The sequence below is a fragment of the Saccopteryx bilineata genome, chromosome 1 (assembly GCF_036850765.1).
Source record: "Saccopteryx bilineata isolate mSacBil1 chromosome 1, mSacBil1_pri_phased_curated, whole genome shotgun sequence".
Lineage (NCBI taxonomy): Eukaryota > Metazoa > Chordata > Mammalia > Chiroptera > Emballonuridae > Saccopteryx > Saccopteryx bilineata.
Window position 1 is genome coordinate 345,176,326 of NC_089490.1, and position 25,439 is coordinate 345,201,764.

The 25,439-nt window shown below is 36.9% G+C and overlaps 1 protein-coding gene across 3 annotated transcripts in view; it reads right to left on the bottom strand.

Moving 5' to 3' along the window:
* The window catches only part of UVRAG (UV radiation resistance associated), a 361,575-nt gene that overhangs the window by 170,822 nt on the left and 165,314 nt on the right, over window positions 1-25,439 (bottom strand). For all 3 annotated transcript variants that reach the window (XM_066249903.1, XM_066249894.1, XM_066249913.1), the window contains one exon: window positions 9,742-9,868. In XM_066249903.1, the coding sequence (XP_066106000.1) occupies window positions 9,742-9,868 (127 nt within the window). The remainder of the gene's footprint in view (window positions 1-9,741; window positions 9,869-25,439) is intronic.

The window sequence follows — 25,439 nt, forward strand, 5'->3', positions numbered from 1 at the left end:
TTTTTGTGTTTTCTTCATTCTTTTTTTTTCCTCCCTCTATATTAGTTTCTACTTTTCTCCTTCACTTTTCCTCTCATTCAATCAACAATCACGAACAAATTACTTTATCTGGGACTTAAATTTTTCTTTGTGGAGCTTTGGGGATTTTTTACTTCGCTTTTTTAACTCACTAGCAGTGCTCCCAACACTGGCTCTCCATTTTATCTAGTTCTTGCTCCACTAAATACAATAGTAATTTTTTAATTTTTTCCCCCTTTTTCCTGTTTCCCTCTTATTCCTCTCATCATATCTCTTAGTCAACCATCACCTAAAAGCAAATCATTTTATCCTTGACACAAATTTTTTCCTTTTTTGCATTTTGTGGGTCCATACCCCCTTTTTTTGCCCCTTTATCACTTCTCCCCAACTCAGGCCCTCCATTATAGGTAGTTTTTATACTATTTAGCACAGTATAATTCACAGTTCAACACAAGATTTTCTCAAGAAGGAGGGGAGAAGAGAGGAGAGGAAAAAAAGGGGGAGGAATAATAATGTTTTAGTTATTTATTGTTTTTTATTTTTTTAACTTTTTATTCTTCATTAATTCTCATTAATACTATCAACAAAACCACCCTCAGATGCCATTAAGGAAAAAGAAATCGAATATCATGGATACAAAAGAGAGAGGGGTAGCACAGATAGATAAGGAAAAATCTATGAAAAAAAAATTTAATATATTGGAAACCTTGGGCCCTGGCCGGTTGGCTCAGCGGTAGGAAACCTTGGAGATAAATGACAGAGATTTTAAAATAGAAATCCTAAAAATACTCAGAGATATACAAGAAAACACAGACAGGCAATTTAGGGAGCTCAGAAAACAACTCAATGAACACAAAGAATATATTACCAAGGAAACAGAAACTATACAAACAAATCAAACAGAGATGAAAAACTCAATTCATGAGCTGAAAATCGAGGTAACAAGCTTAGCTAATAGAACAGGCCAGATAGAAAGTAGGATTAGTGAAATAGAAGACAAGCAACTTGAGGCACAACAGAGAGAAGAAGAAAGAGAATCAAAAATTTTAAAAACTGAGAAAGCCCTACAGGAATTGTCTGACTCCATGAAAAAGAATAACTTAAGAATAATAGGTATATCAGAGGGAGAAGAGAGAGAAAATGGAATGGAGAACATATTCAAACAAATAATAGATGAGAACTTCCCAAGTCTGTGGAAAGAACTAAAGCCTCAAATTCAAGAAGCAAACAGAACTCTTTAGTTTTCTTAACCCCAACAAACCTACTCTAAGGCACATCATAATGAAATTGGCACAAACCAACAACAACAAAATAATTCTCAAGGCAGCCAGGGAAAAGAAGAATACAACATATAAAGAAAGACCCATTAGATTATCATCAGATTTCTCAACAGAAACTCTACAAGCTAGAAGAGAGTGGACCCCATTATTTAAAGTCCTGAAAGAGAGGAACTTTCAGCCACGAATACTATACCTATCAAAGCTATTTTTAAAATACGAAGAAGAAATAAAAACATTCACAGATACAGAAAAGTTGAGGGAATCTATCATCAGAAAACCCCCACTCCAGGAATTACTAAAGGGGGTTTTCCAACCAGATACAAAGAACAAAACAAAACAAAACCACAAGTAAAGACTCCACCAAGAACACGATAAAACCAAATTTAAACTGTGACAACAAAAAAAAGGGGGGGGGGAGAGGACGAAGATTAATAGTAGCAAAGACAATGGAGTGCAAAAGTACTCACAAGATAGTGTACTACAACGAACAGGGTAGGAACACTTTTCATTACTTAATGGTAACCACCATTGAAAAAACCACCACAGAAGCACATGATTTAAAAAAGATAGCAACAGAGGAAAGATGTATAGAATACAACCAAACAAAAACAAAAGATAGAAAAACAAAAGAGAAGAGTCAAACAGGACACAAAACTAACAGAAAGCAAAGTATAAAATGGCAATAGGGAATTCACAAGTGTCAATAATTACACTAAATGTAAACGAATTAAACTCACCAATAAAAAGGCACAGAGTAGCAGAATGGATTAAAAAAGAAAACACAACTGTATGCTGCCTACAAGAAACTCATCTAAGCAACAAGGATAAAAACAAATTCAAAGTGAAAGGCTGGAAAACAATACTCCAAGCAAATAACATCCAAATAAAGCAGGTGTAGCAATACTCATATCTGATAATGCTGACTACAAGACAGCAAAAGTACTCAGAGACAAAAATGGTCATTTCATAATGATTAAGGGGACGCTGAATCAAGAAGACATAACAATTCTTAATATATATGCATCAAACCAAGGAGCACCAAAATATATAAGACAGCTACTTATTGACCTTAAAACAAAAACTGACAAAAATACAATCATACTTGGAGACCTCAATATACCACTGATGGCTCTAGATCGGTCATCCAAACAGAGAATCAATAAAGATATATTGGCCTTAAATGAAACACTAGAGCACCTGGATATGATAGACATCTACAGGGCATTTCATCCCAAAGTATACATTTTTCTCAAGTGTAAATGGATCATTCTCAAGAATTGCCCATATGTTGGGCCACAAAAACAACATCAGCAAATTCAGAAAAATTGAAGTTGTACCAAGCATATTTTCTGATCATAAAGCCTTGAAACTAGAATTCAACTGCAAAAAAGAGGGGGAAAAACCCACAAAAATGTGGAAACTAAACAACATACTTTTAAAAAATGAATGGGTCAAAGAAGAAATAAGTGCAGAGATCAAAAGATATATATAGATAAATGAAAATGACAATACGACATAGCAGAATCTATGGGATGCAGCAAAAGCAGTGATAAGAGGGAAGTTCATATCACTTCAGGCCTATAGAACAAACAAGAGAGAGCCCAAGTGAACCACTTAACTTCACACCTTAAGGAACTGGAAAAAAAAGAACAAAGACAACCCAAAACCAGCTGAAGAAAAGAGAATAAAAATCAGAGCAAAAATAAATGAAATAGAGAACAGAAAAACTATAGAAAAAATTAATAGAACAAGGAGCTGGTTCTTTGAAAAGATCAACAAAATTGACAAACCCTTGGCAAGACTTACCAAGAAAAAAAGAGAAAAAACTCATATAAACAAAATCCAAAACGAAAGAGGAGAAATCACCACGGACATCATAGATATACAAACAATTATTGTAGATTACTATGAAAAACTTTATGCCACTAAATTCAACAATCTAGAAGAAATGGATAAATTCCTAGAACAATACAACCTTCCTAGACTGAGTCAAGAAGAAGCAGAAAGCCTAAACAGACCAATTAGTAGGGAAGAAAAAGAAAAAACCATTAAAAACCTCCAGAAAAATAAAAGTCCAGGCCCAGACGGTTATACTAGCGAATTCTATCAAACATTCAAAGAACACTTGGTTCCTATTCTACTCAAAGTCTTCCAAAAAAATTGAAGAAGAAGCAATACTTCCCATCACATTTTATGAGGCCAACATAACCCTCATACCAAAACTGGGTAAGGACAGCACAAAAAAAGAAAACTACAGACCAGTATCTCTAGTGAATACAGATGCTAAAATACTAAACAAAATACTAGCAAATAAAATACAACAACATATTAAAAAAATAATACATCACGATCAAGTGGGATTCATCCCAGAATCTCAAGGATGGTTCAACATACGTAAAATGGTTAACGTAATACATCATATCAACGAAACAAAAATCAAAAACCACATGATCTTATCAATAGATGCAGAAAAGGCATTCGATAAAACACAACACATTTTTATGTTTAAGATTCTCAACAAAATGGGTATAGGAGGAAAATATCTCAACATGATAAAGGCCATATATGACAAACCATCAGCTCACATCATATTAAATGGCACTAAACTGAAGGCCTTCCCCCTTAAATGAGGAACAAGACAGGGTTGTCCACTTTCTCAACTCTTATTTAATGTGGTGCTAGAGGTTCTAGCCAGAGCAATCAGACAAGACAAAGAAATAAAAGGCATCCATATCGGAAAAGAAGTAAAGGTATCACTTTTTGCAGATGATATGATACTATGCATCGAAAACCCCAAAGAATCTACAAAAAGACTACTAGAAATAATAAGCCAATACAGTAAGGTCGCAGGATATAAAATTAACATACAAAAGTCCATAGCCTTTCTATATGCCAACAATGAAACATTTGAGAATGAACTCAAAAAAATAATCCCCTTCACGACTGCAACACAAAAAAGTAAAATACCTAGGAATAAACATAACAAAGAATATAAAGGACTTATATAATGAAAATTACAAAGCATTGTTAAGGGAAATCGAAAAAGATACAATGAGATGGAAGAATATTCCTTGTTCTTAGATAGGAAGAATAAATATACTCAAGATGGCCCACAATTGCAACAAAAAAAATAAAATACTTAGGAATAAACATAACAAAGAATGTAAAGGACTTATATAATGAAAACTATAAACCATTGTTAAGAGAAATTGAGAAAGATATAATAAGATGGAAGAATATTCCTTGTTCTTGGTTAGGAAGAATAAATAAAATCAAGATGGCTATATTACCCAAAGCAATATACAAATTTAATGCAATTCCCATCAAAATTCCAATGACATTTTTTAAAGAAATAGAGCAAAAAATCATCAGACTTATATGGAACTATAAAAAACCCCGAATAGCCAAAGGAATCCTAAAGAAAAGGAATGAAGCTGGGGGCATAACAATACCTGACTTCAAACTGTATTATAGGGCCACGACAATCAAAACAGCATGGTGTTGGCAGAAAAATAGACACTCAGACCAATGGAACAGAATAGAAAGTCCAGAAATAAAACCACATATATATAGTCAAATAATTTTTGATAAAGGGGCCAAGAACATACAATGGAGAAAAGAAAGCCTCTTCAATAAATGGTGCTGGGAAAACTGGAAAGCCACATGCAAAAGAATGAAACTGGACTACAGTTTGTCCCCCTGTACTAAAATCAACTCAAAATGGATCAAAGATCTAAACATAAGACCTGAAACAATAAAGTACATAGAAGAAGACATAGGTACTAAACTCATGAACCTGGGCTTTAAAGAGCATTTTATGAATTTGACTCCAATGGCAAGAGAAGTGAAGGCAAAAATTAATGAATGGGACTACATCAGACTCAGAAGTTTTTGCTCAGCAAGAGAAACTGATAACAAAATAAACAGAAAGCCAACTAAATGGGAAATGATATTTTCAAACAACAGCTCAGATAAGGGCCTAATATCCAAAATATACAAAGAACTCATAAAACTCAACAACAAACAAACAAACAATCCAATAAAAAAATGAGAAGAGGATATGAACAGATACTTCTCCCAGGAGGAAGTACAAATGGCCAACAGATATATGAAAAGATGCTCATCTTCTTTAGTTATTAGAGAAATGCAAATCAAAACTGCAATGAGATACCACCTCACACCTGTTAGATTAGCCATTATTAACAAGACAGGTAATAGCAAATGTTGGAGAGGCTGTGGAGAAAAAGGGACCCTCATACACTGTTGGTGGGAATGTAAAGTAGTACAACCATTATGGAAGAAAGTATGGTGGTTCCTCAAAAAACTGAAAATAGAACTACCTTATGACCCAGCAATCCCTCTACTGGGTATATACCCTAAAAACTCAGAAACATTGATAAGTAAAGACACATGCAGCCCCATGTTCATTGCAGCATTGTTCACAGTGGCCAGGACATGGAAACAACCAAAAAGCCCGTCAATAGATGACTGGATAAAGAAGATGTGGCACATATACACTATGGAATACTACTCAGCCATAAGAAATGATAACATTGGATCATTTACAGCAAAATGGTGGGATCTTGATAACATTATACGAAGTGAAATAAGTAAATCAGAAAAAAACAGGAACTGCATTATTCCATACGTAGGTGGGACATAAAAGTGAAACTAAGAGACATTGATAAAAGTGTGGTGGTTACGGGGGGAGGGGGGAAAGGGAGAGGGTAAGGGGGAGGGGGAGGGGCACAAAGAAAACTAGATAGAAGGTGACAGAGGACAATCTGACTTTGGGTGATGGGTATGCAACATAATTGAAAGACAAGATAATCTGGACTTGTTGATCTTTGAATATATGTAACCTGATTTATTGATGTCGCCCCATTAAAAAAATATAATTATATAAAAAAAAAACAAAAAACAAAAAACAAGATGGCCATATTACCCAAAGCAACATACAAATTTAACACAATTCCCATCAAAATTCCAATGACATTTTTTAAAGAAATGGAACAAAAAATCATCAGACTTATATGGAACTATAAAAAACCCCGAATAGCCAAAGCAATCCTAAAGAAAAAGAACGAAGCTGGGGGCATTACAATACCTGACTTCAAACTCTATTATAGAGCCACGACAATCAAAACAGCATGGTATTAGCAGAAAAAGAGACACTCAGACCAATGGAACAGAATAGAAAGTCCAGAATAAAACCACATATATATGGTCAAATAATTTTTGATAAAGGGGCCAACAACACACAATGGAGAAAAGAAAGTCTCTTCAATAAATGGTGCTGGGAAAACTGGAAAGCCACATGCAAAAGAATGAAACTCGACTACAGTTTGTCCCCTTGTACTAAAATTAATTCAAAATGAATCAAAGACCTAAATATAAGACCTGAAACAATAAAGTACATAGAAGAAGACATAGGTTCTAAACTCATGGACCTTGGTGTTAAAGAGCATTTTATGAATTTGACTCCAAAGGCAAGAGAAGTGAAGGCAAAGATAAATGAATGGGACTATATCAGACTAAAAAGTTTTTTCTCAGCAAGAGAAACTGATAACAAAATAAACAGATAGCCAACTAAATGGGAAATGATAATTTCAAACAACAGCTCAGATAAGGGCCTAATATCCAAAATATACAAAGAACTCATAAAACTCAACAACAAACAAACAAACAATCCAATAAAAAAATGGGAAGAGGACATGAACAGACACTTCTCCCAGGAAGAAATACAAATGGCCAACAGATATATGAAAAGATATTTATCTTCATTAGTTATTAGAGAAATGCAAATCAAAACTGCAATGAGATACTACCACCTCACACTTGTTAGATTAGCTATTATTAACAAGACAGGTAATAGCAAATGTTGGGAGAGGCTGTGGAGAAAAAGGAACCCTCATTCACTGTTGGTGGGAATGTAAAGTAGTACAACCATTATGGAAGAAAGTATGGTGGTTCCTCAAAAAACCGAAAATAGAACTACCTTATGACCCAGCAATCCCTCTACTGGGTATATACCCCAAAAACTCAGAAACATTGATACGTAAAGACACATGCAGCCCCATGTTCATTGCAGCATTGTTCACAGTGGCCAAGACATGGAAACAACCAAAAAGCCCTTCAATAGAAGACTGGATAAAGAAGATGTGGCACATATACACTATGGAATACTACTCAGCCATAAGAAATGATGACATCAGATCATTTACAACAAAATGGTTGGATCTTGATAACATTATAGGAAGTGAAATAAGTGAATCATAAAAAACCAAGAACTGCATTATTCCATACGTAGGTGGGACATAAAAACGAGACTAAGAGACATTGATAAGAGTGTGGTGGTTGGGGGGGGGGCGGTGGCGAGAGGAAAAGTGGAGGGGGAGGGGCACAAAGAAAACTAGATAGAAGGTGACGGAGGACAATCTGACTTTGTGTGATGGTTATGCAACATAATTGATTGACAAGATAACTTGGACATGTTTTCTTTGAACATATGTACCCTGATTTATTGATGTCACCCTAGTAAAATTAATTTTAAAAAATATTTTAAATAGCCTGAGTAGGTGGTGGCACAGTGGATAGAGCGTTGGACTGGGATGCAGAGGACCCAGGTTCGAGAACCCAAGGTCACCAGCTTGAGCGCGGGTTCATCTGGTTTGAGGAAAGCTCATCAGCTTGGACCCAAGGTCGCTGGCTTGAGCAAGGGGTTACTCAGTCTGCTGTAGCCTCATGGTCAAGACACATATGAGAAAGCAATCAATGAACAACTAAAGTGCCACAATGAAAAATTGATGCTTGTCACCTCTCTCCCTTCCTATCTCTCTGTCCCTCTCTCTGACTCTATCTCTGTCTTTGTAAATAAAAATAAAAAATAAAAATAATAAAAATTTTAAGTACATGTATGTATCTGTAATAGTCCTAAATACTAAAACACCAAAAGCAAGAATAAATTCAAATTCATACAATGGAATACTCCTGGCAGTAAGAATAAACAAAGGCTGCATTCTTACAGATAAAGGTGAACTTTACAAATAAATGTTAAACTAAAGCCAGCACATAAAATGTACATATTATATAACTCTATCTGTTTGTTTGTTTTTTTAAGTTCAAAATTAAGCCTAACCAGGCAGTGGCCCAGTGGATGGAGCGTCGGACTGGGATGCGGAGGACCCAGGTTCAAGACTCCGAGGTTGCCGGCTTAAGCGCGGGCTCATCTGGTTTGAGCAAAAGCCCACCAGCTTGAACCCAAGGTCGCTGGCTCCAGCAAGAGGTTACTCGGTCTGCTGAAGGCCCGCGGTCAAGGCACATATGAGAAAGCAATCAATGAACAACTAAGATGTTGCAACGCGCAATGAAAAACTAATGATTGATGCTTCTCATCTCTCTCCATTCCTATCTGTCTGTCCTTGTCTATCCCTCTCTCTTACTCACTCTCTGTCTCTGTAAAAAATAACAATAAATAAATAAATAAATAAAGTTCAAAATTAGGCTAAACCAATCTTTGGTATAAGAAATCAAGGTGATGCCCTGGCCAGTTGGCTCAGTGGTAGAGCGTCGGCCTGGTGTGCAGGAGTCCCGGGTTCGATTCCCAGCCAGGGCATACAGGAGAACTGCCCATCTGCTTCTCCAACCCCCCCCCCCTCCTTCCTCTCTGTCTCTCTCTTCTCCTCCTGCAGCCAAGGCTCCACTGGAGCAGTTTGCCCGGGCGCTGAGGATGGCTGTGGCCTCTGCCTCAGACGCTAGAATGGCTCTGATTGCGGCAGAGTGACGCCCCAAGATGGGCAGAGCATCGCCCCCTGGTGGGCATGCCGGGTAGATTCCGGTCGGGCGCATGCCGGAGTCTGTCTGACTGCCTCCCCGTTTCCAGCTTCGGAAAAATACTAAATAAATAAGTAAATAAATAAATAAATAAATAAGAAATCAAGGTGGCAGTCAGTCTAGCTGGAGATGTACGGAATGGAAGGGAGCATAAGGAGGCCCCTGAGATGCTGGGGTTCTCATAAAGCTGTTTCTTTCTTTCTTCCTTCCTGCCTTCCTTTTTAATTAATTTTAGAGCAAGAGCAAGGAGAAAAGAGAGAGAAAAAGAGAGAGAGAAACATCAACTTGTTCCTGTATGTGCCCTGATCAGGGACCAAACTGTTAACCTGTGCTTCAGGACAGTGCCCCAACCAACCGAGTTATCTGCCAGGGTTATGCTTCACTTCTTGAAGGAGATTTGGTTTATGTAAGTATGTTCTCTTTGATACTTGAAATATAGTGTTGTGTACATATATTTGTACATTTTTCTCTATTAGTCAACTTCAAAATACTTCAAAAAAAGTTAAAGTTGTATCAGTATACTTATACAAAAGTGAATATTTGAGCCTATGAAGAAAAAAGGAGAATGTAAATGTGGAGGTTAGACAATTTGTAAGGTGTTTTCACTTACCTTTGTCCTGTAATGCAATCTGTTGCTTATGCAATAATGCCACCTCCCGTCCCAGAGCTTTCTTCTGTCTTTCCAGTTCATTTCGAAGCACCAAAATTTTTAATTGCAGGCACTCACTTTCTTTTTTCTAAATAGTTAAAAGCACAAGTAAACTTATGAATATAAAAGTCAGGACTATGAATAATAATACAATCATAATGTTTCCAAATTAATAATGGTTTATTAAAGCACTCTAATATTCATCTAATGTATATATCTTTTGAGTAACTTAATTATCAGAACCCATAATTTTAATGGAAAGAGTAGAGATGTAAGCAAAGAATAAGAAAAGAAATAAATCTAAAGTTCTTTCTAAGAACCCAAAAGATACTACAAAATATCCCAGGCCTCTTTCCTAGCATCACAATATAATAGGACAAAAATGAATAACAGAAAAGAAATGGGGTTCTCAAAATGTTAAACACAGTTACCGCAGGACCCAACAATACCTCTTCTAAGTATGTATACTCATGAGAATCAAAAACAGGACCATACAAAAACCTGAATATAAATATTATAGCAGCATAACTCATAACAGCCAAACAGTAGAATCAATCCCAATGTCCACTATCTGATAAACAGAGAAATAAAATGTGGCATATCTACGCAATGGAATATTATTTAGCAATAAAAAGAAATGAAGTACTGATATATGCCACAATATTGAAAACTATGCTAAGTGAAAGAAGCCAGTTTAAAAAGAACACAAACTCCATTTATATGAAATGTCCAGAATAGGACATTCCATAGAAGTCGTGAATTTCCATCCTTGCCAAACTGAACCAAGATGTTCTATCTCACAGATTCTAGAGAGTGCCAAGTAGAAACCTGGAGTGTTCATCCCTTCCAGGCGGTAACCAACCAAGCTCCCTAAAGTCTCAAGTGGACACCACAGGCAGAGCCTGGACTTGCAGCAGTCACAAGATAATCTTCTCCCTTCCTTCTGGGTGGTATCAGAGGTGGCCCAGTTGTCCGTCAGAAATTTCACTACTACAGAGCACTAATAGGTCACACTATCCCCCATGTTATCAGTGGAGGCCATGTGAGGAGCAATATCAAGGCTCTCCTACTCCTTTCAGAGAAAGTATAAGTGGAGGTATAATGGAGAGCTGGAACTCCCACTGCAAGCCAGCAGTAATGACCATGCATGCATGTGTGCATGCAAGCACGCACACACACACGCGCGCACACATGCACTTGAATGTCAATGGAACTGGTTTGGGAATCTGGACTCCTATACCCACCACGGTAATGAGAGGTCACCTTTCCCTTCCCCTACCAGACAGAGAGGTGTCAGAATAAAAACTTTCTTATTAAACAGAAAGTTTAAACAAGATCCAGAGACTCATAATAATACCCAAAATGTATAAATTTCAATTTAAAAAAATCACTCATACCAAAAACCAGAAAAATGTCAAAGTAAATGAAAAAAGACAATCAATAGATGCCGGGAGATGACAGAAATTTTAAATTATCTGACATAAACCTGAAAGCAGCCATCATTAAAATGCTTCGATAGCCATTAAGAACATGCTTGAAAAAAATTGAAAACAAACAAACAAACAAAAAACATATTGGTGAAGAAATAGAAACTATAAGTAAAAAAAATAGAAGATACAAAGAAAAAGCATCGAATGGAAAATAACTGTAATAAATAGCTCAGTGAACGAGCTCAAGAGCAGAATATAGAAAGTAGGGAAAAGAGCCTGACCAGTGAAGGCACAGTGGACAGAGTATTGACCCGGGATGCTGAGTCCTCAGTTGGAAACCCTGAGGTTGCCGACTTGAGTGCAGGTTCATTGGCTTAAGCCGTAGGATCATCAACATGATCCAAAGATCACTGGCTTGAGCCCAAAGGTCACTAGCTTGTAGACCAAGGTCGCTGGCTTGAGCAAGGGGGTCACAGGCTCTTCTGGAAACCACCACCACCCCAGCCGCCATCAAGGCACATATGAGAAAGCAATCAATAAACAACTAAAGTGAAGCAACTACAAGTGGATGCTTCTCATCTCTCTCCTCCACTTTTATTTCCCCCTTTCTCTCTCCCTCTCTTAAAAAAGGGGGAGGGTAGGATCTTTAAGCTGAGAGATAGAATAGAGACTGTCCTATTTAAACAACAGAGAGAAAAGAGACTAAAAAAATGAACAGACCCTCAGGGATCTGAGCAACTACATCAAAAAATATAAAATTTGTATCATCAAGTATCCAGGTGAAAGAAGAGAGCAGAAATGAAAAAGCACTCATTGAAATAATGGTTAAAACTTCCCAGATTAGGTTAAAAAAATAAATCTATAGATTCAAGAAGTTAGTAAATCCCAAAGAGAGTAGATTTAATAGAGAAAGTAACAAAATAAATAAAACCAAAAGCTAGTTTTTTGAAGAGGTCAATAAAATTGCTAAAACTCTAGCCAGGTTAACCAAGAAAAAAGAGAGAAGACATAAATTACTAATATGAGGAATGAAAAGGGGCCATCACAACTGATCCATGGACATTAAAAGAATAAAGAATACCACAAATTTGATACCTTTGATTAAATAGATTAAATGAAGCAATTGCTTGAAAGACAATCTACCAAAACCCACTCAAGGAGAAATAGATAACCTGAATAGACACACACACACACACACACACACGTATATCAATAATAAATAATCTTCCCAAACAGAAAGCACCATGCCCAGAAAGTTTCACTGGTGAAATATAGCAAACATTATTTCTTTTTTAAAAATAAGAAATAATGCTAGTTCTTTAAAATCTCTTCCAAAATATAGAAAACCTTCCTAACTCATTCTACAAGATCAGCATAACCCTAACACCAAAACCAGACAAAGGCATGACTAGAAAGGAAAATTATAAACCAATCTCTCACATGAACACAGATATAAACTCTTCAACAAAATATCAGCAAATCAAATCCAGGAATGTATAAGAATTATACATCATGGCCAAAAGGAATTTATTCCAGGTATTCAAGGCATGGTTGACCTTCAATAACCAATTAACGAAATTCACCACAGGAACCAGGCTAAAGAAGAAACATCATATGATCATATCAATAGATGCTGAAACAGTGTTTGACAAATTTCAATACCCATTTATGATAAAAACTCTCAGCAGCCTGACCTGTGGTGGCACAGTGGGTAAAGCGTCGAACTGGAATGCTGAGGTCACTGGTTCAAAACTCCAGGCTTGCCTAATCAAGGCACATATGGGAGTTGATGCTTTCTGCTCCTCCCCCCTTCTCTCTCTCTCTCTCTCTCTAAAATGAATAAATAAAATCTAAACACAAAAAACAAAAACTCTCAGCAAACTAGGCATAAAGGAGAACTTCCTCAGCTTGGTAAAGAACATTTGCCAAAAACCTACAGCTAACATCATATTCAATGGTGAGAAACCAAATGCTTTCTCCCAAAGTTAGAGAACAAGACAAGGCTGTCCCCAGTTCATCACTCTATCATGTACTGGAAGTACTAGCTATTCAGTACAGCAAGAAAGAAGAAGGAAGAAGAAGGAAGAAGGAAGGAGGAGGAGGAGGAGGAGGAGGAGGAGGAGAAGAAGAAAGAAGAAAGAAGAAAAAAGTAAGAAGAAAGAAGAAAGAAGAAAGGAAGAAGAAGAAGAAGAAGGAGGAGGAGGAGGAGGAGGAGGAAGAGGAAGAAGAAGAAGAAGAAGAAGAAGAAGAAGAAGAAGAAAAGAAGAAGAAAGAAGAAGAAGAAGAAGAAGAAGAAGAAGAAGAAAAGAAGAAGAAAGAAGAAGAAGAAGAAGAAGAAGAAGAAGAAGAAGAAGAAGAAGAAGAAGAAGAAGAAGAAGAAGAAGAAGAAGAAGGAAGAAGGAAGAAGGAAGAAGGAAGAAGGAAGAAGGAAGAAGGAAGAAGGAAGAAGGAAGAAGGAAGAAGAAGAAGAAGAAGAAGAAGAAGAAGAAACCTCCTGGAACTAATAAGCAATTATTATGGCAAGTTTGAAAGATACAATGTTAATACACAAGTTATTGCTTTCTTTCTTTTTCTTTTCAATTGCTTTCTTATGCTACAGGAGGAAACAATTGGACTTTAAAATTAAAAACACAATGCCAGCTACATTAGCATAAAAAATGAAATATTTAGATATAAACCTAAAAAGCATGTATAAGATCTATATGAAGAAAACCACAAAATTCTGATAAAATAAATCAAAGGATGCCTGACCGGTGGTGGCACAGTAGATAGAGTGTTGACCTGGGACTCTGAGGTCTCAGGTTCGAAACCCCAGGGTCGCTGGCTTGAGCATGGGCTCACTATCTTGAGCACGGGGTCACCGGCTTGAACATAGGATCTCTGACATGATCTCACGTGGTTGCTGGCTTGAGCAAGGGGTCACTGGCTCAGCTGGAGACCTCCAGTCAAGGCAAGTATGAGAAGCAATCAATGAATAATTAAAGTGCCACAACTACAAGTTGATGCTTATCATCTCTCTCCCTTCCTCCTTCCCTAAAAGTGTATTTTACACACGCACAAAAATATAAAAAATTAAAAAATAGAGGGAAAAGGAGATTCAAATAAATGGAGATGGACCATATTTGTGAATAGGAACGTCAGTATTGTTAAGATGTCAAATTTTCCCAATTTGATCTATAGATTCACTGAAATCCTAACAAATTACTTTGTGGATATCAACAACTGATTCTAAAGTTTGTACAGAAAAGCAAAACACCCAGAATAGTCAACTCAACACTGAAGGAAAAGAGTAAAGTTGGAAGACTGTCACTATCCAATGTTAAGAGTTACTATTAAGCTACAGTAATCAAGACAGTGTGATATGGGAAAAAAAATACTGAAACAGAATAGAGATCCCAGAAATAGATACACACAAAATATAGTCAATTAATCTTTGACAAAGAAACAAAAGCATTTCAATGGAGAAAAAATAGCCTTTTCACCAAATGGTACCAGAACCACAGAGCATCACATGCACAACGAAACAAAACAAAAAATTTAGAAACAGACCTTACAGCTTTCACAAAAATTAAGTCAAAATGGATCACAGACCTAAATGTGAAATAAAAATATACAACTTCTAGATGATAATGTTGGAGAAAATCTAGGTGATCATGGGCTTGGAGATAAGCTTTTATATACAACACCAAATATATAATCAATAAAAGAAAAAACTGATAAGTTGGACTTCATTAAAATTAAAACTTATGCTCTACACTTAATATGGCTGCAGGATAGCCAGCTCTTAACCAAAGAAAAGATGTGGAGTCGGCTGCTACCTCCTGGACTAAATGGAAGTGATACTTAGTTTTGTTCTAAAGATGACACATTAGAGAACTCTGGACTTAATTTACAGGAAGATAAAGAAAATGGAATCATTATAAAAACAGAGATCTCATATTCCCCTACAGACAGACCTAAAAATTGAAGCAGAGGCAAATATAAATGCATATTTAGAGGATCATTCTGAAATTCACTTATACATGTGGGATAAATTTCAAGACTGCATAAAAAACACTCTGCACAGAAAACCTCAACTTCAAAATTCAGAAGGAAGTAAAGAAACGGTCCAGAGAAGGTAAACTGAAGAATGAAGAAGAATCTCATAGTGAACAGTCCTCAAGTGAAACCCAGTGGAAGGAACTTGCTCAGTATTTTGGAGTCAATGTCAGACAGGTTTGAACTCCCTGTTAAAGAGAAAAAAATGAGAAGCATAGACCAGACTGTGGAAGAGCTGAAATAGTGTAAGAAAGTCTTATATTTCCTTTATGGACACCTTTATCTTAATGTTATAAAAGTAATTGTTGGTTCTTTATTGGATGCAACAGAGCTGATACTTCAAAACCACATAAAAAAAAGCAATTGGTTAGTTTTTAGTGGACCTTCAGATAAAATATTGTAGCCTAACCGGGCGGTGGCACAGAGGATAGAGCGTTGGACTGGGATGCGGAAGACCCAGGTTCGAGACTCAGAGGTTGCCAGCTTGAGCGTGGGCTCATCTGGTTTGAGCAAAGCTCACCAGCTTGGACCCAAGGTCACTGGCTTGAGCAAGGGGTTACTCAGTCTGCTGAAGGCCCGCAGTCAAGGCACATATGAGAAGGCAATCAATGAACAACTAAGGTGTTGCAACGAGAAACTGATGATTGATGCTTCTCATCTCTCTCCGTTCCTGTCTGTCTGTCCCTATCTATCCCTCTCTCTGAATCTCTCTCTGTCCCTGTAAAAAAAATAAATATATATATATTGTAATAAAGAAAGAACAGATTGTCTAAAAAATAATGCTATGATCCACAAAATCACTACCAAGAGAGTGAAAAGACATGCCACAAGCTAAGAGAACATATTTGAAAACCACTTATATGATTAAGAAATGGTATCCAAAATGATATAAAAAAAAAACTCAGTAATAAAACAATTCAATTAAAAAATGGGAAAAGTTCTAAACTGCCACCTCACCAAAAGTAATATACAAATGGCAAATGAGTAAATAAAAGATGCTCAACATCATATGTCATCAGGGAATTAAAAATTAAAATGACAATTAGATACTACTACATACCTAGTAAAAGAGTAAAAAGTCAAAACACTGACAATACCAAATGCTGACAAGGATGTGGAGCAACAGAAACTTTCATTCATTGTTAGTGGCAATTCAAAATGTGTACAGTCACTGTACAAGATGATCTGGCAGTTTTTATAAAACTAAATATAGGCTTACTACATGATCCAACAATTGTGCTCCTAGATATTTATCCAGATGAGTTGAAAACAAGTCCACAAAAAAACCTACGCATGAATGTCTAGAGCAGCTCTATTGATAGTTGCCAAAACTTGGATGCAACCAATATGTACTTCAATTGGTCAAAAGATAAACAAACTGTGGTATATCTGAACAATGGAGTATTTATTCAGTGATAAAAAGAATAATCTATGAAAAAACATGGAACCATTAATGCATATTGTTAAATAAAAGAAGACAATCTGATAAAGCTACATACTGTATAATTCCAAGGATATGATTTTCTGGAAAAAGCAAAACTATGGAGAAAGTACAAAGATCAGGGGTTGCCAGGGTTTCTAAGAGGGGGGCGAAGAATGGGTGGAAAAGGATTTTTAGGCCAGTGAAAATATTCTGTCCAATACTGTAACGATACATGACATTGTGCACTTATCAAAACCCATAGGATGTACCACTCAAAGAGTAAACCCTAATGTAAACAATGGACTTTAGTTAATATTGTATTAATATTGATTAAACAATTGTAACAAATATACCACTCTAATATAAGACGATAATAACAAAAAAATTGGAGGAAAAGGGGAGAAATGGAAACTTTCTGTACTTGCTGCACAATTTTTTGGTAAATTTAAAACTACTCTAAATAATAAAGTTAATTTTTTTAAAAGGGATTGGAATTATAATTCCAAAGAAAGTCAACTACACTGAATGTTCACTTAATAAAACAAATTCTGGACACATTCTATCATAGATACAACTTTTCTAAATAAGCTTGTAACCTTATCTTTCCATAAAAATATTTCCCACTTAAACCTATGAAACCATGGTTTAAATTTATTCAGGCTCTCTTTAAATGCAAATACTTTGCCAGAATTTGCCTCCAGATAAAACCGGAAATCCTACCCCCACAATGAACATATATGTGCTTACATATGTTTGCATTCATACACAATTACTACATTATAAATGTATGTGCCCTTCTTTCCTGGTGTTTATTAACAGTGTCAATAATATACTTTCTCCTTAGTTTTCCATGACATAAATCTTAACAAAACAGCAATTTGGCTGTACCTAGTAAACTCTTGTCTCTATTCTATGATATATACTAATTAAAACTGTAATAGGAAAAAAAACACATTCATTAAATAAACTGAATAGGTTACTAAGCCATGAGATAAGCTGGCAGAAAACTTTAAAAGAAGAGTCAACATCCCTATCTGATTCATGAACAATGAGGAGGCAGGGACACTCAGCAAGATGAGTAATGGTACAGCCTTGTTGAAGGAATGGGCACTGAAAATGACTTTTGGCAATTGTGTGAAAAGTACTTTATAGCTATCATTTCTCACCCATAATGCTTTCTTCTTCATCTCTGAAATACTGATTCTAAACAGATGGCATAATCTGTTAAAGATATTCAATCCAAGAAAACAAACAGACAAGCTTATTTCCAATCATCATTATTATATTTGACTGGAAAACTGAAATATGAAACTTTCCTAATCAATTTCTCCTTAACAAAGCAAACATATAATGAAGGGCCTACTATGCGTTTCTAAGATTAATAAGAAACGGTTTCTGCTTTCTAAGAGCTTGGGTCTAGTGGAGACAAGCCATTTTACCCTGTCAACCCACTGTAAAAAAAACAAAGACATAGTCAATGAGATTGCTTATCATTAAAGAAAAAAGAACCAAGCAGTAATCTGCATTTCTTGCCAATAATGGGATCAGGAAGCCCTAGGGTGTTTTTAAATCACTGAGGAAAGAAATATGTAAATTCTTAGGAAGCAATCTTTTCCCACAGAGATAAGCGTTCAAATTTCCTTAACTTGGATTTTTTCACAAAATATATAAACTGAATTCTACCTGGGTAGGAGAAAAAATAGGGGAAAAAAAATCACCCATTCAGATAATACCGAGATATGTCAATCTGCTCTATTCTAGGGTCCACACATAAATTAGGATATGTTTTCTAAAATCAAAGAACTAAGAGTATAAATTAATCTAAATACTAACCTAACACAGGAAGGCATGTGTATAACGTGTTTGTGTTATGGTCCATGTGCAGAAACTGGCCCATTTACAGAAACATAACAAGTCATTCAAAACCAGGATTTTTGGCTCTAACTTCTGATGAGTAGGGTAAACAAACACTGCCCAAGTGGGATCTGGTTCTGATCCTTTCTAATGCATCTAAGTCAAGTGCTCAAAAATCTTAATGTTCCTTAGATACCCTCTACTGGGTTTCTGTGTTCTATTTATTTGTTTACTCCAAGCATAGTTAATGTCACATGTGCATCTCCAATGAATCACTTTTAATTGGATTTTAGTGTTTTTATACAAGATTCTCTGATCTGTAAATCACAGATAAATTCATTATACTCCTCACAAAAATTAGGGGATATTTAATCACTTCATATTCATTTTGAAACATCCCCTATTTTTGTGAGCAGTGTATTTGCAAGCACACACATTCCTATTTATGGGTTTTTACAAAGACAGTGATGGGCAAAAGTTAAAGATTCACTTCAATGACAGGCTAATAATATATTAAAGGAAACGATTTAATTCTCAGAGATCATATTAGAGCTAAAAAGCCTTAGGCAAAAGTTCTCTAAGCATGGTCCTGGAAACGATGTGACATAAAAAATATTTTCTTAATAATACTAAGATATTATATCCCGGTTTTCACTCATTTTTTCATATCTGTAACATTATCAATAGATACATCCTAAGTTCTTTGAGGTCTTTACAAATTTCAAGAGCGTAAATAACTCTTCAGACCAAAAAGTTGGAGAAATGGGGCATACTCATCTATATTAGTTTTTCCACCAAAATTGAAAATAAATAACAACCTGAAAAAAAGTTAGCAGTTGTCTTATAAGTCAACAAATTTGCCTTTTATTTATTTATTTATTTATTTTGGTATTTTTCTGAAGTGAGATTCGGGAAGGCCAACAGAAGGATTCCCGCATGCGCCAGACTGGGATCCACCCACATGCAAACTAGGGGCAATGCTTGCCCATCTGGGGCATTGCTCTGTTGCAACCGGACCCATTCTAGCGCCTGAGGCGAGGCCATGGAGCCATCCGCAGCATCCGGGCTCTGCTCCAATGGAGCCTTGTCTATGGGAGGAGAAGGGAGAAACAGAGAGAAAGGAGAGGGGAGAGCGTGGAGAAGCAGATGGGTGCTTCTCCTGTGTGCCCTGGCCTGGAATCGAACCAGGGATTTTCATATACCGAGCCAATGCTCTACCACTGAGCCAACAGGCCAGGGCAACAAATTTGCTTTTAAATGTCATTTATAAGTTGCTTCTATGGCACCTACACCTACTCAACCACTAAGAGATAGAAAAATTTCCTTAGAAAATATTTAATCCAATCCATTAATTTCATAGATTCAGTTGCACTATCCTAGAACCTGGGTCTAGCTAGGGAGATAAAAAAGCAAAAAGTATATCATAATAAAATATACAGGAGTTCTGCTTCTGATATAAGAAAATAAGCACCTAACAAACTGGCCTTCTGTAAAGCCAGTAGCCACAGCCACCATCACAGCTGCCTGGTCCGTGCAGGTTTGCATTGGATTCAGACAGATGGTAATGAAACAACAGAGCCAAGAACTGGTGGACCATTAGCTTTAATCCTAGCTGGCACCCAGCAGCGGGCAAGAAATACACACAGTGGGAAAAATTTTCCTTTCCATTCAGGGCTCCCAAAGTCACTGACTTATCCAAATTCCCTAGAATCAAAGGTTTCTACCTCACCAGCCTTATTCACCTCTGTTGGTCAAATAAGTTTGTAAATATGATATATATGTTTGCTCGCTTATAGTTTGCATTGGGTGTGGGGGACAAGCTATTGTATAAGCAGGCAGGGTCGTTATAGCCTAAGGTTTAGTTTTAAGACTAAGCCTTTCCCACCCTAAGTGATTTTGTATCAGAGACTTTCTTGTTTGTATATTGGATTAAAGGTTTTGATTTCTACAAATATAAAATGGGGCAGAGGAGCCCATGCTGGAGGAGAGCAGAGAAAGGCCACATGGAGGAGAGGAGAAGCAGCCAAGATGGTAGAGTGCTGAAGGAGAAGCCAGTTTGTGCAGAGTTTGTGCAGAGAGAAGGAGATGGGGAACAGAGGTAAATAAGGCTGGTGAGGTAAAAACCTTTGATTCTAGGAAACTCAGATAAGTCAGTGGCTTTTGGAGCCCTGAATGGAAAAGGAAGTGTTTTCCCACTGTGTGTATTTCTTGCTCACCGGGTGCAAGCTAGGATTAAAGCTAATGGCCCACCAGCTCTTGGCTCCGTTGTTTCATTACCATCTGTCCAAATCAAATGCGAACCTGCATGGGCCAGGCAGCTGTGATGGTTGTATGGCTGTGGCTACTGGCCATACAACCTCTGTTCCCCATCTCCTTCTCTCTGCACAAACTGTCTTCTCCTTCAGCATTCCACCATCTTGGCTGCTTCTCCTCTCCTCCACATGGCCTTTCTCTGCTCTCCTCCTGCACGGGTTCCTCTGCCCCATTTTATAGTGTAGAAATCAAAACCTTTAATCCAATATACAAACAAGGAAGTCTCTGATACAAAGTCTGAGGCATAAACGGGATTCCTCATGAGAGTGCACCACCTCACATCATGCAATAGTCAAGGGTGGGGGGAAAAGCTTAGTTTTGAAAAGATCATAGTATTAAAGGGGTGGGAGAGGCTTAGTCTTAAAACTAAGCCTTAGGCTATAAGGACCCTGCCTGCTTACAACCTAACCCCCACCTCCAATGCAAACTATAAGCGAGCAAACACATATATTTACAAACTTATCTGATCAACACCCTCCCATAAACAATAGCTACAAACTATAGATAAAATACAAAAAGCTACTACTTCAGGGAGATTGATGAATGTGACAGGCAGATTTTAGAGGAGACTCAGAACCTAGTGCATGAAAGCATCATACAGAGTGAATTTCCCCTTTTCTGTAACTTTGTCCTGAGGGTAACTGCAGTCAAGACAACTAACTATGTCTCCAGCCAGAGGAACCAGGAGAAAGAGATAAGGCAGCCTAGTCCACCAGAACAAGAAAGGCAGAGATGAGACACCCCAAATTCTGTTTAAATTCAATCGGAGTTTCAGACTGAATCCTAAAGCACACATGCATGAGGCAAACGTGCCTGTTTGTTGTGCTTAAGAGAACAAGTACTGAACTAAAATATGAGCCAATGTTTATTGAAGTTTGAGCCTAACCAAGTTAATTACCTGCTAAAATAAAAATATTAATATTCTTCAGAGCAAACTAACAAAATCCAGAGATTCCACAAGATTATATGCATAATGTACCAAATACTGTGCAATATTACTCGGTATACTGTATAAAGAGCCAGGAAGCTAAGACTTACATTCAAGGGAAAAGATAACCAACATACAACCCAAGATGATACAGATGCTAACATATCAGACAAAAACGTTAACACCACTATTTAAATATGATGAGCAAGAATAAGTAAAATATTCTCATAATGCATAAAAAGATAGGAAATCTCTGGCCCTGACTGAATAACTCGGTTGGTCAGAGCATCATCCTTAAGCACAGAGGTTGCCAGCTCGATCCCTAATCAGGGTACATACAGGATCAATGTTTCTGTCTCTCTCTTCCTTCCTCTCTCACTTAAATCAACAAAAATAAATAATAAAAGATAGTGTTGAGCAGATAAAATATATTATGCTCACTTTGTTAAAGATGGTGCTGCCCACACAGAGGCCATTGCCCAGGTGATATTAATGTGTGTTGGGGTGGGCTAAAGGCAGGCAGAATCCTGTAGCCTCAGGCTTGGTTTTAGGATTAAGCCTTTCCCATCCATTTTGATGTGGGGTGGTACAATCCCATCTGTCTCTGATAAGTGACTTTGTATTAGAGACTTCCCTATTTTATATATTGGATTAAAGGTTTGGATTTCTACACTATATAATAGGGGCTTGCTCTTGGTTCCTGGGATTAGCGTTAGAGAGCAGAACAGAGAAAGGCCAGGTGGAGGAGGCCAGGAGAAGCAGCCAAGATGGCGGAGTGTTGAGTGAGAAGCCAGTTTGTGTAGAGTTTGTGCAGGTAGAAGGAAGGAGATGGGGAACAGAGGTAAGTCTGGTGAGCTAGAAACCTTGATTCTAGGAAACTCAGATAAGTCAGTAGCTTTGTGAGCACTTTGTGAGTGGGTTTTGGAGCCCAGTGTGTGTTTTACTTGCCCGCCGGGTGCAAGCTAGAATTAAAGATGACAGCCCATCAGTTTTTGGCTCCGTTGTTTCTTTACCGACTGTCTGAATCCAATGCGAACCTGCATGTGAATGGCCACAATGGTGGCTCCTGGCTTTACAGATAGGAAATCTCAGCAGAGTATTAGAAAATATTTAAAATCCAGGAGACCACCTGGCCGGTTGGCTCAGTGGTAGTGTCGGCCTGGCGTGCAGGAGTCCCGGGTTCGATTCCCAGCCAGGACACACAGGAGAAGCGCCCATCTGCTTCTCCATCCCTCCCCCTCTCCTTCCTCTCTGTCTCTCTCTTCCTCTCACGCAGCCAAGGCTCCATTGGAGCAAAGATGGCCCGGTCCCTGAGGATGGCTCTATGGCCTCTGCCTCAGGCGCTAGAATGGCTCTGGTTACAACAGAGCAACGCCCCAGATGGGCAGAGCATCACCCCCTGGTGGGCATGCCGGGTGGATTCCAGTCAGGCACATGCGGAAGTCTGTCTGACTGCCTCCCGGTTTCCAACTTCAGAAAAATACAAAAAAAAAAAAAAAAAATCCAGGAGACCTGCTTCTGGTCAAAATGGACAGGAAAAAGGAACACTGCCCAAATAATTTTACCAGGCAGCTGCAACCCTCATATCGACCTGATAAATTAACTTAAACAGTGCATTCCAATATCCCTAATAAATATAAGCCCCCAAACCCTTAAATTATTACTAGATCAAATCGAGAAAGAAAAAGATTATATATCATAATTAATTCAGGTATATTTCAGAAATGCAGTGTTAGTTAAACACTTGAAATTAAATCAATGTGGTTAACCATAATAACAGAATCATGGAGAAAATCATGTGATCATTTCAATAGATGCAGAGAAAGATTTGACAAAATTCAACATCCATTCATGATAAAAATGCAGAAACTAGGAATAAGAGGGAGCTCTCTAAAGTCAATAAAGAGCACTGCAAACATTAAAGTTATTTAATGGAAAAGGATGAATCGATTCCCTCTATAATCAGGAGCAAGGAAAAGATTTCCACTTTTATCACTTTTATTCAACATTTTAACTATATGTCTTAACTATTGCAATAAGATGGAAAAATTAAATGAAGCACATAAAGCAGAGCCCAAATTTGTAGGTACAATGGTTTACATAGAAAATCCCAAGAAATTTACAAAATAAGCACCAGAAATAAAAAGTTAATATAACAAGATTGCAAAATGAGTTGAATAAAGTGTATTTTTATATAGCAGCAGGAAAATGCAAAAAATTCAAAAACAATTCCATTTGCAATCATGACCCAAAATCCTCCCATAAAGTACTTAGAAATAACTGTAACAAAAGATGTCCAAAATTTCTACAGTGAAAGATACAAGATATTATTGAGAGAATTAAAGAAAAATCTAAAAAGAAGAGCTATACTGTGTATACAGATTGCAGAATTTGATAAGATATAATGCTCTACAAATTGATCTATAAATTCTATATCAAAATTTCAGCAGACTTTTATTTATTGATTTATTTTGTAGAAACTGAGCCTGATCTGTGGTGACACAGTGGACAGAGAAAGCATCAACCTGGAATGCTGAGGTTGCTGGTTCACGACCCCAGGCTTGCCCAGTCAAGGCACATGCAAGAAGCAACTACTAGCAGTTGACATTTCCAGTTTCTTCTCTGCCCACCTTTCTCTCTCTCTCTCACTCTCTCTCTCCCCTCTCTAAAAAAAAGCAATAAATAAAACCAAGAAAGAAAAGAAACTGACAAGTTGATTCTCAAATTCACTTGGAAATACAAAGAACCTAGAAAACCAGCAGGCATTTTTAAAAAGAAGAACAAAATTAAAAGACTTACTTACCTATCTAGTTTTAAGAGAATGACTCTATAATAATAAGAGAGTGTGGTATTGATGAAAGATAGACATGTGGATCAATGGAACAAAACAGAGAATCCAGAAATAGATACACACATACATGATCAATTGATTTCAGACAAACATTACAAAACAGTTAAATGGGGAAAGGAAAGACTGTTCAACAAATGATCCTTAATGAACTGGATATTCATACAGAAAATAATTACTGCACTTAACTCATACAGAAGACTAATGAGGTGGATCAGAGCTCTAGAACTATAAAAGCCCAGAACTATAAAACTTCAGGAAAAAAACACAGGAGAAAATGTACATGACTCTGGGTTAGGAAAAGATTTTCTTATACAAAACACAAAGAGCCCTAACCAAAAAATAAACTTTTAAAAAATACACTGAATTTCATCAAACTTAAAACTTTTGCTCTTTAGAAAACATCATTAAAAATACAAAAAGGCAAGCAACAGACTGAAAGAAAATATTCCCAAGACACATATCAGAAAAAGACATCTAGAAAAGAAATAGTTCATTTATTCTCTTTCTCTCCAACATAAGACAAGAATCCTATTTACAAACAGGGGGAGGGGTCTGAAACTATATTACGTGTATACGAGGAGTGAAAAAAATAAGTAAATAAATTATAGATAATGAGAGCCAGATTTCTCACTATCAGAAAAAGATACTACAAATAAAGTATGGGAAGAACCCTGTGGTGTTCGAGTTGTATATATCCACATGAACTCCTGTTTATATTTTAGAGATAGACACTTGTGTATATCAGCTCTGTCCACTGAGAAACCTAGAAGCAGTTACAACCCAGTAGCAATAATCGCATCCAGTGCCCAGATCTTGTTTCTA